We start from the raw sequence: 15,710 nt of genomic DNA, 5'->3' as shown, positions 1-15,710 counted from the left end.
AGTGTTGTAATGTGCTGGGCCCGTGGCTGGCGGTGTGAATGGTCTTGTGCGTGTCATGTATGAATGGACTGTAAAGCGGTTGGTGCCTTGTCGCGGCTTTACAGCTCACGAGCTGTGAGTCATTGGTTCAGTTTTTTGCTTTTCAGTTATGAACAGTGCATTTCATTTTTGTGAAATCTCGTTAATAAAATTTGATCCACTGAACCATAACTCACCCTCGTGCCAAATCCAACCAGTATGTGTGATACAAATGACAAAACCTGCTCCGCTGTAATCAGGCGTCGCAGCACACCTGTGACACGCTAGGTGCCTCGGGTGAGACCCCGATGATGAAGCATGCCACCAACCTGGTAGGTGGGTGAGGGGTCTTTTTAACATAACCTAAGTGTGTTTCTTTTCACAATTTTTGTGTTTGGCACATCACGGACGTATGTGCACACATCAAAATGGTATATTACAAAAATACCTGTGTTTGGGGGGGGAGGGCCCACCTATGTTTTTGGTCCTGGGTGCGGCCTTCATCTAGGGAAACCTACAAAACCCAGACATTTTTTAAAACTAGACACCCAAAGAGTCCAGGGAGGTCTGGCTTGCGTGGCTCCCCCAACATTTTCTTACCCAGACTCCTCTGTAAACCTCAAAATGTGCATAAAAAAGCATATTTTCCTGACTTTTCTTAGTAGGATCACCGCTCCAGCACAAAATTCCTACTCCCAGTTTTGCCCTCAGTCTCCCAAGTAAAATGACACCTCACTTATGTGGGTCCCCAAAGCAGAGTCCGTCTAAAGATGTATAAAAGAATATGTCCTTATAAACTCGCTGTGCTATCCCCTCTATCTCTACAAGTTTTGGGCCTTATTCTGTTGCAGGCACCTGGCCCACCCACACAAGTGAGGTATCATTTTTATCGGGAGACTTGGGGGAACGCTGGGTGGAAGGAAATTTGTGGCTCCTCTCAGATTCCAGAACTTTCTGCCACAGAAATTTGAGGAACATGTGTTTTTTTAGCCAAATTTTGAGGTTTGCAAAGGATTCTGGGTAACAGAACCTGGTCAGAGCCCCACAAGTCACCCCATCTTGGATTCCCCTAGGTCTCTAGTTTTAAAAAATGCACAGGTTTGGTAGGTTTCCCTAGGTGCCGGCTGAGCTAGAGGCCAAAATCCACAGGTAGGCACTTTGCAAAAAACACCTCTGTTTTCTTTCAAGAAATTGGATGTGTCCACGTTGCGCTTTGGGGCATTTCCTGTCGCGGGCGCTAGGCCTACCCACACAAGTGAGGTATCATTTTTATCAGGAGACTTGGGGGAACGCTGGGTGGAAGGAAATTTGTGGCTCCTCTCAGATTCTAGAACTTTCTGCCACAGAAATGTGAGGAACATGTGTTTTTTTAGCCAAATTTTGAGGTTTGCAAAGGATTCTGGGTAACAGAACCTGGTCAGAGCCCCACAAGTCACCCCATCTTGGATTACCCTAGGTCTCTAGTTTTCAAAAATGCACAGGTTTGGTAGGTTTCCCTAGGTGCCGGCTGAGCTAGAGGCCAAAATCTACAGGTAGGCACTTTGCAAAAAACACCTCTGTTTTCTTTTTTTTTTTAAATGGGATGTGTCCACGTTGCGTTTTGGGGCGTTTCCTGTCGCGGGCGCTAGGCCTACCCACACAAGTGAGGTATCATTTTTATCGGGAGACTTGGGGGAACATAGATTAGCAAAACAAGTGTTATTGCCCCTTGTCTTTCTCTACATTTTTTCCTTCCAAATATAGAAGAGTGTGTAAAAAAGACATCTATTTGAGAAATGCCCTGTAATTCACATGCTAGTATGGTCACCCCGGAATTCAGAGATGTGCAAATAACCACTGCTCCTCAACACCTTATCTTGTGCCCTTTTTGGAAATACAAAGGTTTTCTTGATAGCTATTTTTTACTCTTTATATTTCAGTAAATTAATTGCTGTATACCCAGTATAGAATGAAAACGCATTGCAGGGTGCAGCTCATTTATTTGCTCTGGGTACCTAGGGTTCTTGATGAACCTACAAGCCCTATATATCCCCGCAACCAGAGGAGTCCAGCAGACGTAACGGTATATTGCTTTCGATAATCTGACATTGCAGGGAAAAGTTACAGAGTAAAACGTAGAGAAAAATTGATGTTTTTTTCACCTCAATTTCAAAAAAATTATTTTTCAGTTGTTATTTTCTGTAGGAAACCCTTGTAGGATCTACACAAATGACCCCTTGCTGAATTCAGAATTTTGTCTACTTTTCAGAAATGTTTAGGTTTCTGGGATCCAGCATTGGTTTCATGCCCATTTCTGTCCCTAACTGGAAGGAGGCTGAAAGCACAAAAAAATTGCAAAAATGGGGTATGTCCCAGTAAAATGCCACAATTGTGTTGAAAAATTGGGTTTTCTGATTCAAGTCTGCCTGTTCCTGAAAGCTGGGAAGCCGCTGAGTTTAGCACCGCAAACCCTTTGTTGATGCCATTTTCAGGGGAAAAACCACAAGCCGCCTTCTGCAGCCACTTTTTTCCATTTTTTTTTTTTTTTAACGTAATTTTCACTGTATTTTGGCTAATTTCTTGGCCTCCTTCGGGGGAACCCACAAAGTCTGGGTACCTCTAGAATCCCTAGGATGTTGGAAAAAAAGGACGCAAATTTGGCTTGGTTAGCTTATGTGGACAAAAAGTTATGAGGGCCTAAACGCGAACTGCCCCAAATAGGCAAAAAAAGGCCTGGCACAGGAGGGGGAAAAGGCCTGGCAGCGAAGGGGTTAAGCATTTGTTGTACACAAACAGACAATAAGAGAAACACAAACTCAATTACTTGTCTCGAGACCAATGGGATTTTTATATAGAAAAATATTCTTTCTTAATTTATTTCTAGACCCACAAGATTCATTTAGCAGGTAAGTACATTAAATGGAAGGTACTTTGCATAGGTATAATCAGGACCTTGAATCTACAATGTACAGTTTTTCTTAAAATGCCAAAAGGCTATTTTAAAAGTGGACACTGCAATTTTCAATAGTTCCTGGGGGAAGAAAGTACAGTACAGTTTTAGAGATAAGTACTCTACTTACAGGTTCAGTCTACGGGGCATAGGTAGCCCACCGTTTGGTGGAAGGGATGGGGTTAGGGGGTTCAAGATAACCCCAAACACCCAGCACCAGCAACACAGGGCCGGTTAGGTGCAGAGGTCAAACAGGAGCCAAAATAACGTGGGTGTCGATGGAGACAGGGGGTACTCTGGTTCCGGTCTGTTTGCAGTTTTGTGGGAGGGCAGACCAGGGGGTTTTCGAGGAGCACTGGGGGGGGGCAAGTGGGCACCAAACACTCACCCTCAGGGCCACTCGGGTGGCCGGTTGCAGACAGGGTGTTGGGCTCTCAATGGGTGGAACCGGGGGTCACTTAGGCGCTACAGGCAGGGCACAGGGAGGTTTCTTGGGCGAGCCACTGACTGGACAGGGAGGAGGGCCACCTGCTGGTCACTGCTGCACTGGTTGTCGGTTTCTCTAGAGTCTGGAGGCTGCGGTTGAGGTGCTTCTCCAGGCGTCGGATATCTTTGCCCCGGGCAGTCACGGTCAGGGGGGTCCTCAGGATTCCCTCTGCAGGCATCGTCATGGAGGGGTGGAGAGGTCAGCCCAGGGTGGCACATGGTCGGAATAGCCTGGGGGTCCTCTCTAACTGGTTGTTTCCTCTGAACACGGGCCAGGGGTGTCAGGTGCAGAGTAGTTTTGGACTCACGCTTTTGGAGTGAGGTGGGAGTCCCTTTAAAGATGGTTGCTTTTTCTTCTTGTTGAGCAGGTCCGATGTCCACGGGAGTTTCTTGGTCCTCGGTGATGCAGGCAGTCCCCTGCAGGCTTTTCAGGGTTCGCTGGGCCCGTAGAACACGTTGATGCTTCTTTTGCAGCTTTTTGAAGCAGGAGACGGGCCAGTAGGGCTGGAGCAGAGTCAGTTGTTGGCTCCTCTTCTCTGCGGGGTTTTCAGCTCAGCAGTCCTTTTTTTTGGAGGTCATCAGGAATCTAAATCTCTTGGATCAGGGAGCCCTTAAATACAAGATTTAGGGGCGTGTTTAGGGTTAGAGGGCAGTAGCCAATGGCTACTGTCCCTGGGGGCACATTCCTATCTCTATTGGTCCCTGTCCTCAAAACCAAGATGGAGGATTTGTAAAGGAGGGGGGTCACTTCAGCTCTGGACACCTTAGAGGTGGTCCTGGCTGGGGTGGTCACTCCTCCCAGTTTTCCCTAATTTTCCCACCGGACTTGCTGCCAAAAGTGGGGCTTTGTCCAGGGGGTGGGCATCTTCACTAGCTGGGGTGCCCTGAGGCACTGTAATCCGAGGCTTGAATCTTGAGGCTCACTGCCAGGTGTTACAGATCCTGTAAAGGTGAGGGGGGGAGGTGTGAAGCACCTCCACCAAGGACAGGCTTTGTTTCTGACCAGAGTGCACAAAGGCACTCACCCCATGTGGTCATAAACTTGTCTGGTCTGTGCCAGCCTGCCTATTTCAGTCAGTCCTACACTAGCAGTTTGGCTAACATACAGGGGGCATCTCTAAGAGATGCCCTCTGTGTGCATTTTTCAATAAATCCCACACTGGCATCAGTGGGGGTTTATTGTGCCGAGACGTTTGATATCAAACTTCCCAGTATTCAGTAAAGCCATTATGGAGCTGTGGAATTCGTAATGACAAACTCCCAGACCATATACTCAGTACAGCTACACCACACTTACAATGCATATGGATGGACTTAGACACTGTTGGGCAATGTGAGGTTGAGGGGAGTGCCATGTCGACTTAGTCAATTTCTCCCCACCAGCACACACAAGCTGTGAGGCAGTGTGCCTGTGCTGAGTGAGGGTACAGGTTCCTCTTATACCCATATATACAGTACTACAGATCTCTAAGAGTAAGTCAGGTGTCTTCCTTATCCACTTTATCTGCACCCAAAAAGTCTCTGCTCTCTTTACTACCCCTTGCAACATGACGATGGCATCAAGTGTGTCAACTTTTTGTGGGATGGGGGCATGTGGGAGTGGAAGGGGGTAATTTGTCTCGATGTCCTCCTAAAGTGTCTTCCCCTCCTCACGCTCTCGAATCAACCTTTCTCTGACTCATGGTGTGTGTAATTTATTTCTTCCTCAACCAGTTCAAAATCTGACTCAACCTCTGGTGGTGTCTGTGTTTATAGGGTGTCTTCTCCGGTGTATGCTTTATCATCAACAGTGGTTTACTAGTCTTGTGTTGCTGAATGGATTCATCAGAGGCAGCTTTCTTTCTAAATAGCCGCCCAATCTATGCCTCCAGTGTCCTTTCCTTCCTCTCAATGATGACCATATTGGATGTCTTTTTTTGTCCTGAAGAATAGTTTCCTTTAAGGGCGGTGGTCCCTCTTTCCCCTTGCCAGCTGTATCGTACTTGGAAACTGAGCCAAAATATTTTTGCAGATTCTTACTGGTAGCTTTTTATTTTGAGCAGTAGGAATCTGAAGTGCCTCTGGTTGCAAATTTCTTTAAACAATAAGCGCTCAACTTTACGCAGATTTTTTTCACATGAGTACTTTGGCTTCAGCATCTCAGCTTGGATCAGCTTGGATACCCTGAAGGGCCTTGATGGCACCTGATATTTTATGTTTTATGGCACTGCAGCTTTAGGGTCTTTTATATGCAATAAATCCAAGACCTCTGGAATTATTTCCTTGAGGTCTCTGACCTGCCGTTCGACCTGATCCTCCTGGGTCTCCAACTCTTCTTCTAAGAAACCCATCTCCTCCATCAGGAGAGCATTTCTCTTCTGCCTCTCTTGCTGGGAGAGTTCTGCCACATTTGCCACTGCTATTGAGCAAGAAAGACATTGCCTCTATGTATTACAGGATTAGGTTTAAAAAGTGAGCATGGCTAACAATTTTCAGGGTTATAGTGCCTCGGCAGGCATAGCATACAAAATGGATGTTCGTCGTTCAGGAAAATCTTCCTATGACGGTTGAGATGAAACTTAGAGAGCCTGGGACCCAATCTTTAGCTAGTAGTGCATGCGCCTCCAGCTAGACTCGAGTTGTTTTTTAAAACGTTTAATCTCATTCTCATCTGGCCGCTAGATGACAGGACTTGCATAGCATATTAACACCTAACAGATGGCAAAAACAACCACTATCAGGGTAATAAGTAGAGGATGAGAAAGTTAAGCATTTCTTTCAAGGATTCAGACAGGGAGAGCGAGAAAGAGATATGCACACAGCTGTTAAGAGCCTTCTTCCTCCAAACACACTCCCTTCCCGCCAGATATTATTACAAGCTTGCACTCCTCCAATCTGTTCAGACACAAATGGCCCGATTTAGATGCCGAAACATTTCGGTCCTACAAAGCCGTCTCTGCTGCCAGAATTCTGCTCGGACACCGTATGCTTCCAGGCCCCACTTCTGAAGAGGCAACCTCACCTGAGCCAATAAACAGGACCTCGAAGAGCTCGCCATCCTGCGCCCGCACGCGCTGCACTGCCAGCTGGCTGAAGTTGGCGTCCTCGCGCACCAGCAGGGGTCGGTTGTGGTGAGGCAGCACGAGGCCGTCCATCAGAGGGTGTTTCTTGACGAAGTTCAGGGTGACGTCAGGCAGGTCCTGAGAACTGTTCATCAGGTTTCGCCGGTGCTCGGCCGTGATGCACTGCCAAGGCAAAAGGGAGGCGATCAGTTGACATTGAGCAGCTTTTGGCACAAGACACCCTTCGACACTGCGCGCAGGGCTTGAGACTTACCGCTCCAGGCCTTGGGCTGGGCACCTGGTCGGAATAGCGCAGCCACTTCTGGGCCTGCTCCCTGTACTCCTTGTAAGGGCCGTCGAAGACCTTCTGCAGATCCTCCAGCCGGTAGCGGCACACCGCCGACACGCTGACACCGCCCCTGGGAGAGAAAGGGAAGAGTGGGAGGGTGAGAGGAACCAGGGGCTGCAGCGAGTAGTCCCTGCGGAAGGAAGGCGGGCACACTACAGGAACCTCTTTCCCCGACACTAGGCAAAACGGGCCTTCGTCTATAGGAAATGTACACTAGCTTCTCCCAAGTGTTATACACTAACTTTACAAAATGCAGACTTAAAAATAGATATATGCTGCAGGCTGTTAAAATTGAGTAAGAAGGGTGGGAAGAGATGTGAAAACAGGGTTCCTAGTTTTTCACATAAATATAGACGACCGTCAAAGCCAATAGGTTTCACGTTTCAAACTTTAAAACCATTGCAATAAAGCAGATACAAAAGCATCTGAAAAATGGAGCCTACAAAATTATAATTTTTCCATATGCCTTGATTAGATGCATGCTCCCCCTTGCTATCGGCCTCTTGCCAACGTTTTTCATTGGAGAATAGTCCCTCACAATGGAGGTAGAAGGACACATCCACACAACCAATAGTAAAAACCGTAAGACTAAAATACTCTCGAAGGCGGATTAAAGATGTGATTTACAATTTCCCATGAAAATGGTTGACGGCTGTTGACCAAAAGAAACCAGTGGCAAAAAGATCTCCTTAAAGTAAGTACAAAATACAGTATGTTCACCATCAACGGTGAAAGCAACAAACGTCAAAAAAGGGACAAGATTTCATTAAAAAGCTAGATGCTCACATCGTTGTAGTACAATGCTAACGTTTTCGGACAAGTGTATAACATACCTTCCTGTAATCTGCTGTTTAACAGATGTTAGTGTTCTTTTGCATTCATTTGCTTCAAGGGGCTTATGTCACGTTTTTTAAATTAACTTTTAAAGAAGAGCTATTGTTTACGTTGGTAACTGCAGGTCCACGAGCAATTCCAAACTACGCCTTAAAATTGATCAAGTGTCAGTAAAAAGCACTATCCAAAGCCAGCAATGGCAGCTTCCTGTATTTCAAACAGTCTTCTAGCTGACTGACATGGTTGTGGCAGTGTTTTGCCATTACAGTCTTTCAGGGACAAGATAAAACCGCTTTATTTCACTTTTAGATAACAGAATTAAACTGCTCAAGGCACCAAACAAAACAAAAAAAAAACACGCAGAACAAATTCTGAAACCTTCCAAAAAGGAAAAAACTAACTATAGCATCGAAATTTTAAGCTCAATTCAGTTTTGAACCAAGCTTGTCAACATATCATTGATGCAGAGATTATGTGAAGATTTGAGTATGTGTGAAAATAAAGACAAAGTATCTTGAGCCTCTTGGAGCAGCAGGTTGAGATCTGCGGAAGAGCTGGCTTGGCATTTATTAGGTCTGGAAATGGCACAAAGAGGTAGGCGACAGCCGTTTCATTCAGTGGAGGGGATGGGTGACAATGCCTTACCAACGAGCCTGGAAGGCTCCGTAGAAGCTAGTGCCGTTGGCGCCATTGGTGCCCTCCTCGCTGAGCGTGTACACCGCCTGGATGTGGTTGAAGTGAAGTAGCAGCTCGGGGTCCGAGCAGACAAGACGGGCCTTCAGGAAGGTGGTCCACTTCTTCTGCAGAATGCGGGCGCCACCCACGTCACCCTGTGTGGAGGGATATCAAAGAGAGATGGCGATGAGACACAGGGAACACGAGGAGAGGGACAACGAGGCACATGGAATAAGGCTAAAAACAGAAAGGCAGACAATGACATACAAAGCGGTACTTCCTTAACAGGTTCTTCAAAGGCGAATCCTGCATGACCGTTTTTTTACACTGATAAATGTCATTTAGTTCACCTGTCATTTGTTTAGCCTTTTTAAGGTTGCTACAGGCAGCTATACAGCAACGTGATAGCCAGTACAATATGGTCTTAAATTGTTACAGAATCAGGATGCCTTAATAAATGAACTTGTCAACTGAGCACAGTTACACTGATGGGATGTGACCAGTTCCAAAATACCCGACTCAATTCCCAAGCTGGACGCTAAAACTCCAATTTGACACCCAGCTTCCAATATGGTGCCCCCTATCCAGCAAAGGCCACGCAAGGTACCAAGGACAAAAACATTCCTATCATACCTTGCAAACACGAGCCACACGGGCCACTACTTTTTCAGAGTAGCAGTCATACTCCACGGCTCTCTCACTGAAGAAGAAATAAACCTTATCGTCATCGCCGGTCCAGCTGCCCATGCTCTCCGACACATAGGCAGACCCCACAAAGTTCGGCTCTGGATAGAAAGAGGAGGAAAATATATTGACATCCCAATAGTCAGAACGTGAAAACAAATCTGTCCATGTCAAGAGGTGCTCTGAACAGTGGCAGTCGTTGCAAGTCAGGCTAGATCTGCACTGGTTGAAGAGTGTGTGTGTGCGTGCGTGCGTGTGTGTGCGTGCGTGCGTGCGTGCATGCATCCTCGGTGCTGGAACAGCAGATGCTTTTGTGGGTAAATCTAAAGGTGAATTGGCAGAGAACTGGGTCTGGAGTTGAAAGCTGTGTACTAGTTTAGGGCTGTGAGAGCTGTATCCTGGACCTCCGTCCTGGGACACCTAAGGTGCTGCATGTCAGATCTGCAGTAGATTGGAAGAAGTGTATCCTGGAGTAGCAGGTTGTGCTCCAAGGTAAGCTTGGGGCACACTCGGAAAGCTGTATCCTGGATCGTAGTCCTGAAACACAGCAAGGCTGCTTGATAGAGCTATGTTCTGGATCTTAGTCTTGGAGTAGTAGGGATGTGCTTCGGGGTAGGATGAAGGCACATCACAAGAGCTGCATCCTGGATCTCAGCCCAGAAACAGCAACGGTGTGGCATGTTGGACTGTTGAGGATTTGGAGAGTGGTGTTGTGTATTTTAGACCTAGAGTAGCAGGATGTGTTCAAGAGTAGGTCTGAAGCCTGCTCAGAGAGATGCAACCTGGAAATCAGCCTAGGAATAGCGAGGGTGAGTCATGTCAGGATTGTTGTGGAGTGGGAGAGTGGTTTCCCGGATCTTAATCTTAGATTATTAGGATGTGTTCCTGGGTAGGATCTGGGCACACCAAAAGAGCTGCCTCCTAGATCTCAGTCCTGGAATGGTGATGGCGCGTCATTTCATATTTTTGTGCACTGGAGAGCAGTATCCTGGATCTCAGCCCTGGAGAAGCAGCTTGTGCTCAGGGTAGGACTGAGGCACACAAGGAAAGCTGTATCCTGGATCTCAGTCCTGGAGTAGTGAGGGAGCAGCATGCTAAGATTATCGTGAATTGAAAGAGCTGTATAGTGAATCATAGTCTTGGAGTAGCAGAATGTGCTCCCATGTACGATTGGGGCACAAAGGAAGAGCTGTGTTCTGGAGGTCATGGTTGGAATAACAAGGGTGCATCATGAAAGGATTGTTGTGGATTGGGACAGCTATATGCCGGATCCCAGCGCTGAAATAAGGATGGGTTGCATACCAGAACTGTAATGGATCTGGAGGGTTATATCCCAGGTGTCCTCTTGGAACTGAAGGGGATGCCACACAACTAGAGAGGCCTGCATATTTGTTAATTATTCAAAGCACAAACTCTTATTGATACAAAGCAAGTGTTTAGGTGGTACGGAATTCAGCCTTCCTGGTTCCGGTTCCTTCTTTATGAGGACAACCACACTCACCATTGAGCCAGGAGGTCAGGTGCTCAGTCTTCATGGGGTGGCGCTGGGCGAGGTTCCGCAGAATGACTGGCTCTGATCCCAAGAAGTTATTGAGTGTAGCCGAATATAGAGCTCCGTCTGCAAAGCACAGGAAAGAGGGAAGGTTGAGCCAGGGCTAATTAAGGGGGCACTGAAACAAAGCTCTCCCTGACCCGCCGTTACCTCCTCCGACCAAACCTATGCGTTTCCCAATGCCATGCATTCCATACACAACACCAGCACCGAGCACACTCGATACATACCCACAATCAGTCCAGTGTGCCCTTTCGAGGGGTCATAAGGACACTTCCCCTTCCCATCCTCCAAACCAAACCGATCCAGTGAGAACCCGGGGATCTCCTGCAAAAGAACACAGTAGAAATGGACCAAGTCTGTAACGCTGAGCGCCAGGTGAAAATATCCAACAGTATAAGGTATGGAAGGGGTGCAGGAATGCCAGAAATGCTCATGTGGCGCATATGGAATAGTGGGCGAAGAAGCACCAGAAAAGAACGTGCAGGATATGATGAAAGGGGGCAGATGCAAGAGTGGCAGGAACCGAACATGCAAGAACACTGGGTAGGGAGCAGAACAAGTGCAGAAGGCCATGAAAGAAACATGCATAAGTGAATGGAAGGCAACGTGCATGAGTGCCACAAAGGGAAAACACAGGGGTATGGGTGCGAGACAGAACAAGCAGGAGAAAAAGCAAGAGGGATGTTCAAGGAGTACCGGGAAGAGAACTGAGAGGAGTGCAGAAGGGCCAGGAAAGAAATATGCTCAAGTGCCTCGGCAGCGACATGCAAGAGTGCCAGGAAGGCAACACGCAGGGGCATGGGTGCGAGGGAGAGAGCAAGCAGGAGCATAAAGAGCGGGAATGGTCCAGGAGTACCAGGGAGTGAATACGGAGGAGTACCAGGAAATGAATACGGAGAAGTACTGGAAGAGAGCAGTTGGAGGAGCGCCGGGAAGGGAACATACAGGGAGCAGCAGGAAGAGATCATCGAGGTTCACTGGAAAGAGCGATGGAGAAACTCCAGGAAGGGAATGTGCAAGTGGAGCACTAAGAAAAGAAGTGGGTGCAGGAATACCAAGAAGGGAACATACAGAAGGTCCATGGAAGGTAGCGGGGGCACGACCACCAGGAACAAACGTGCAGGGGCACCGATGAGGGATGAACCCTGTACAGCCAGGAAGGGAACGTACTATAGCACCCGGAAGGGAACGGGTGCACACGAGCCAGGAAGGAGAATGGACTCCTTCCAAGACTGTCCGGGAATAAATGGATGTAGTACCATAGGGAGGGGATGGCCCTGTGGGGCCAGGAAGGGCCCAGTGAAGACTGTATGGGATGGTACATGAGAGCCAGCTGCATGGAGTAGGAGCAGGGGCTGGTACTGGGGAGCCAGCTGTACTGAGGGGTGCAGGAGTACTGAATGTTGCTGGAGCAGGGAATGGTATTGGAGGGGGGTAGAGGAGCACTGAATGGTGCTGGAGCTGGGAATAGTACTGGGGAGACAGCTGGACTGAGGGGTACAAAAGCACCCCTGCAAGTGATGAATGGTACCAGGAGGCTGGATGCAGGGACTGGAACTGGAGTTGTAAGCCCTGTGAAAGGTGTAAGAGTTAGGATACTAACAGTAGGCAAGTTTGCTGCAAATATTTGGTTGTGGATACAGTCAAAGAGTGCTGCAGGGAAACTCTGATTGCTGGGTAAGTTCAGCCATGCAAGGCGGCGAATGCTGGGTAAAGGTCACATGTACAGAGAACAGTCTAGGAGTGCTGAGGGACTAATTCACAACTTTGGGCTTCGAGGAAGGGGTTGCTTACTTTAGATGGGTCCTCAACCTGAGATATTGGGTCAGTGACTGGAGGGTGTGGACTGAACGAGTGCCAGGGTGCAGGTCACAATTTAGTTATCAGTCGTGAGCTTGGAAGAAGGGTCTAGAAGTTGGTCTATGGATCAGTGAGTGCGACAGCAGGGTTTATGGCTCTGGGAGAGAAAGCTGGACAATGGGTTGTGTCTTAATCCAGGAATGGATTGCAAGTACCGGTGCTAGGGTAGCTAGGTGATGACACCTGGGGGTGCAGGGAGGATGTATTCATACTCACAATGTAGGTACACTTAGGCTGGAAGGCATAGGTCCCACAGGTGTACAGATGTGACGCGTTGTAGGACTGTAGGAAGCGGATGTAGTTGAAACAGTCCGTCTGTGAAGAGGGGTTTAAAGAGTTAATGGAACATGAATCGAGTCAAGCACCCTTCCTACCACCCCCCTCTCCACTCCATCCTACACTTACCTCTCACTGGAAAAGTTCAAAAGAGCCAATCTTTTATACCAGTAAATGGGAAAATCTCAAAACATTAAACTATGGACTTTCCTAAAAGTTTAAAATAAACTAGGTCGCCCTCATCGCCACCTTGCCAATTCCTCGATGTATGCAAAGCACAGGGAGCAAAATGTTCTATATATGTGGTTTGTCTCAGAGGTTTATTGCAAAAGAGAAACATTTGCTCTTTTTGATATCGCGACGGGAAAGGGAATAAGATTCAGTGTGTTCCTTTTAAAAACGTTGGACGTATTAAGGTTATGCTTGTATTAAAGTTTACTTCCGTAAGTGGAAAGTTCATCTGGGGGGCTGGCTACATCAAAGTGTTACGTCTATTTGGTATTTCCCATCTCGGGTGAGTCACATCGGGCTGTGAGCCCAGACGTTACTGGTGCAAGTCAGCCTGTTTTCAAGTTAAAAATCAGCCTCGGTTCTCAAGTTAACAGTTACGGTCGTGGGCGAATAGCGCCTCCTCGTGGAACCAAGGGAGAATCTCTTCTATTGTTAAACCAGGCATTTCGGCTTTACCAGTGAGCGAACCGGAGAAGCTTATACAATGGATAGAAGTGTTACCCGAGAGGGCTGCATCTCTTCTTTTAAGGTGAAAATGGCTCCAAGTTTACGTCGGGGGCATCTACAGCTCAGGTAACTTAATGTCAAAAAAAGGTGCCAGACTCCACCATCCCCCACCTTCAGCCGTACCTGATTATTTTTACCCTTCTGGATGCACTGCTCTTTCTTGTCCTGCGGCGCCTCCCAGAGGATCTAAAGAAAAAATATGGTTCAGAATCGGCACTCCATACATACCTCTTCGATGCCACTACTCCTTTCTGTGAGACAATTCAATAAACACCAATTCAAAGACAGAAAAGGCAATACGATTGGACTCCTTTTAGTGCAATCAACAAGCCAATTAAGTTTAAATTCATTAAAGACGCCCGAAGCCTTAGCATTTCCTGGTTCATGTCATTGATCATTTGAGGTTTTACATCACCTCTATAACACCCACTGATCCCGCCTGTTTACTGATCATTACCATTGGCTTCAGCTCCTTAACAATGTCACTGGCGCTCAGGGCGAATATGGCTTCGCGGGCCCCGACGTACAGTACGTCCCCACTCTCATTCAGTGTCAGCGTCGAGTAGTTAGAGATGCCAGGTCTCGAAAACCGTCTCACTTCGTTCGTCAACTCTGAAATGTAAAATCCAAGATGTCACGCACGATTACTGTCCATACGAACTACCGTTCATCTGACATGATACCCGCAAGACACCACGCCTTGAGAAAGCACCTGGCATACTGAGAGTCCAAGCGAGACATGCAGCTAATTAATATCCGCCGTGAACCTAATGGACACAACCAGGGCACAACTATGCATTCTGAATCATTTTGCATAGAAAAGTGCGCAACAATAGAAGCGTGCATGTCAACTTACTATCACGTGGAGGTTTTCGCACTCTTTACAATCATATAGACTTCTCAGAAGTAAAATGGGGGCTCTTGGGGGTGGCATCCATCGGATGTCCACCCCCAGGCGTCTTTAGGCGAGTGGGAAATCCCAGTCTCATTGGGATTTACCTACTGGCTGTCACCAAGGGTGGGTGGAGCAACGGTTGAAAACAACTGTTTGCTTGAACTGCGTCATACCGACGCTATGGCCCTTTAGTGAAGCTTAATACATTTTGTCCCTCATGGTATTATTTTCTTAACGCTTTTCGTCATGGCGGATAAGGTGGCGGCTGTGAGGCAGGTAGGGACGACCTTATCCAACCAGGCGCTTTAGAACAAGCCTGGGTTGGTATGGGGCGCCCTAAACGTGCGGCGGCAGGTGGTGTTGCGGTGGCAGTTGTAGCTTGTTCTCTGCGGCAACAAAAGTAAAAAAAAAAAAATACAAATGCTTGCTGTCAAAGGGAGGACAATAAGAAGGGAAAATGCAGTAAGGCAGTTTCTATAACATGCGGCTTACTGGCTCCAGAGTCTCCAGTCTCTGAAGGGAGGTGAGGCCAGAGATGCGCATGCGCACCAGCAGCTGCTGGGCGTAGGTCTGAGTGAGGAGCGGGCCCAAGGGGATTCCCCTTAGGTGAAGGGCAGCGGTAAGCAGTGTGCCCTGTCAGCACCACCAGCTGATCTAAAAAATTTAAAGGAACAATAACAGGAGAATACAGGAGTGAGAGGCCGCTTTGTAGCACGCTCAACCTAAATAAGAAAAATAATGTGTATATTTTTAAAAGCCTTCTGCAGCGTTCGGAGGGCGTTGCCAGAATTCCAATTCAGGTGCATGTTAGGAATTCAATAGAGGTTACTGCCTGAGTAATCCATGCAAATACAAACATGAATGTTTAAAGTGCAGTGGTAAACATGCAGTCCTACAATGTTTTGGGGGAACAAGGAGGTTTTGGTGCAGGTGGACAAGGTGGGGCAGGGGAGAACCTTTCAATCTGGATACAAGGGCTTTTACTCCAATTAAATTGGAGGTACTGAGTTACTGGTTGAAATTCTATCCCAACAGAGAAGATGCAGTGAAATTGGAATGGGGGTTTAGAGAAGGCTTCAGGTTGGGTTACCAAGGTCCAAGATCACAAAGGCTTGCGGATAATCTGAAATCAGTTAAAGAGCATCACTACATTATAAAAAAGAAACTGGGCAAAGAAGTAGCAGAAGGCAGAATGGCAAATCCATTTGATTATTGGCCCCTTCCTGATTTAAAGATCTCTTGTTTGGGGGTGGTCCCAAAAAAGAATGGGTGAGTTCAGGATGATACATCACCTGTCTTGGCCAGAAGGTTTATCTATTGCTGATTACATCACAAAGGAGGATGCCGCTGTTCAATTTGCATCAGTGAAT

General features: G+C 47.3%; 1 protein-coding gene across 1 annotated transcript in view; it reads right to left on the bottom strand.

Annotated features, from left to right (window-relative positions):
* The window catches only part of SEMA4C (semaphorin 4C), a 60,576-nt gene that overhangs the window by 13,775 nt on the left and 31,091 nt on the right, over positions 1–15,710 (bottom strand). Inside the window, exons 3-11 of the mRNA XM_069214396.1 lie at positions 13,903–14,057; positions 13,569–13,631; positions 12,648–12,746; positions 10,799–10,895; positions 10,518–10,634; positions 8,966–9,117; positions 8,303–8,487; positions 6,749–6,893; positions 6,435–6,657 (exon numbers count right to left, since the gene is read on the bottom strand). Coding sequence (XP_069070497.1) covers positions 6,435–6,657; positions 6,749–6,893; positions 8,303–8,487; positions 8,966–9,117; positions 10,518–10,634; positions 10,799–10,895; positions 12,648–12,746; positions 13,569–13,631; positions 13,903–14,057 — 1,236 coding nt within the window. The remainder of the gene's footprint in view (positions 1–6,434; positions 6,658–6,748; positions 6,894–8,302; positions 8,488–8,965; positions 9,118–10,517; positions 10,635–10,798; positions 10,896–12,647; positions 12,747–13,568; positions 13,632–13,902; positions 14,058–15,710) is intronic.

The sequence above is a fragment of the Pleurodeles waltl genome, chromosome 11 (assembly GCF_031143425.1).
Source record: "Pleurodeles waltl isolate 20211129_DDA chromosome 11, aPleWal1.hap1.20221129, whole genome shotgun sequence".
Classification (NCBI taxonomy): domain Eukaryota; kingdom Metazoa; phylum Chordata; class Amphibia; order Caudata; family Salamandridae; genus Pleurodeles; species Pleurodeles waltl.
This window is presented reverse-complemented; position numbering and strand designations above follow the sequence as displayed.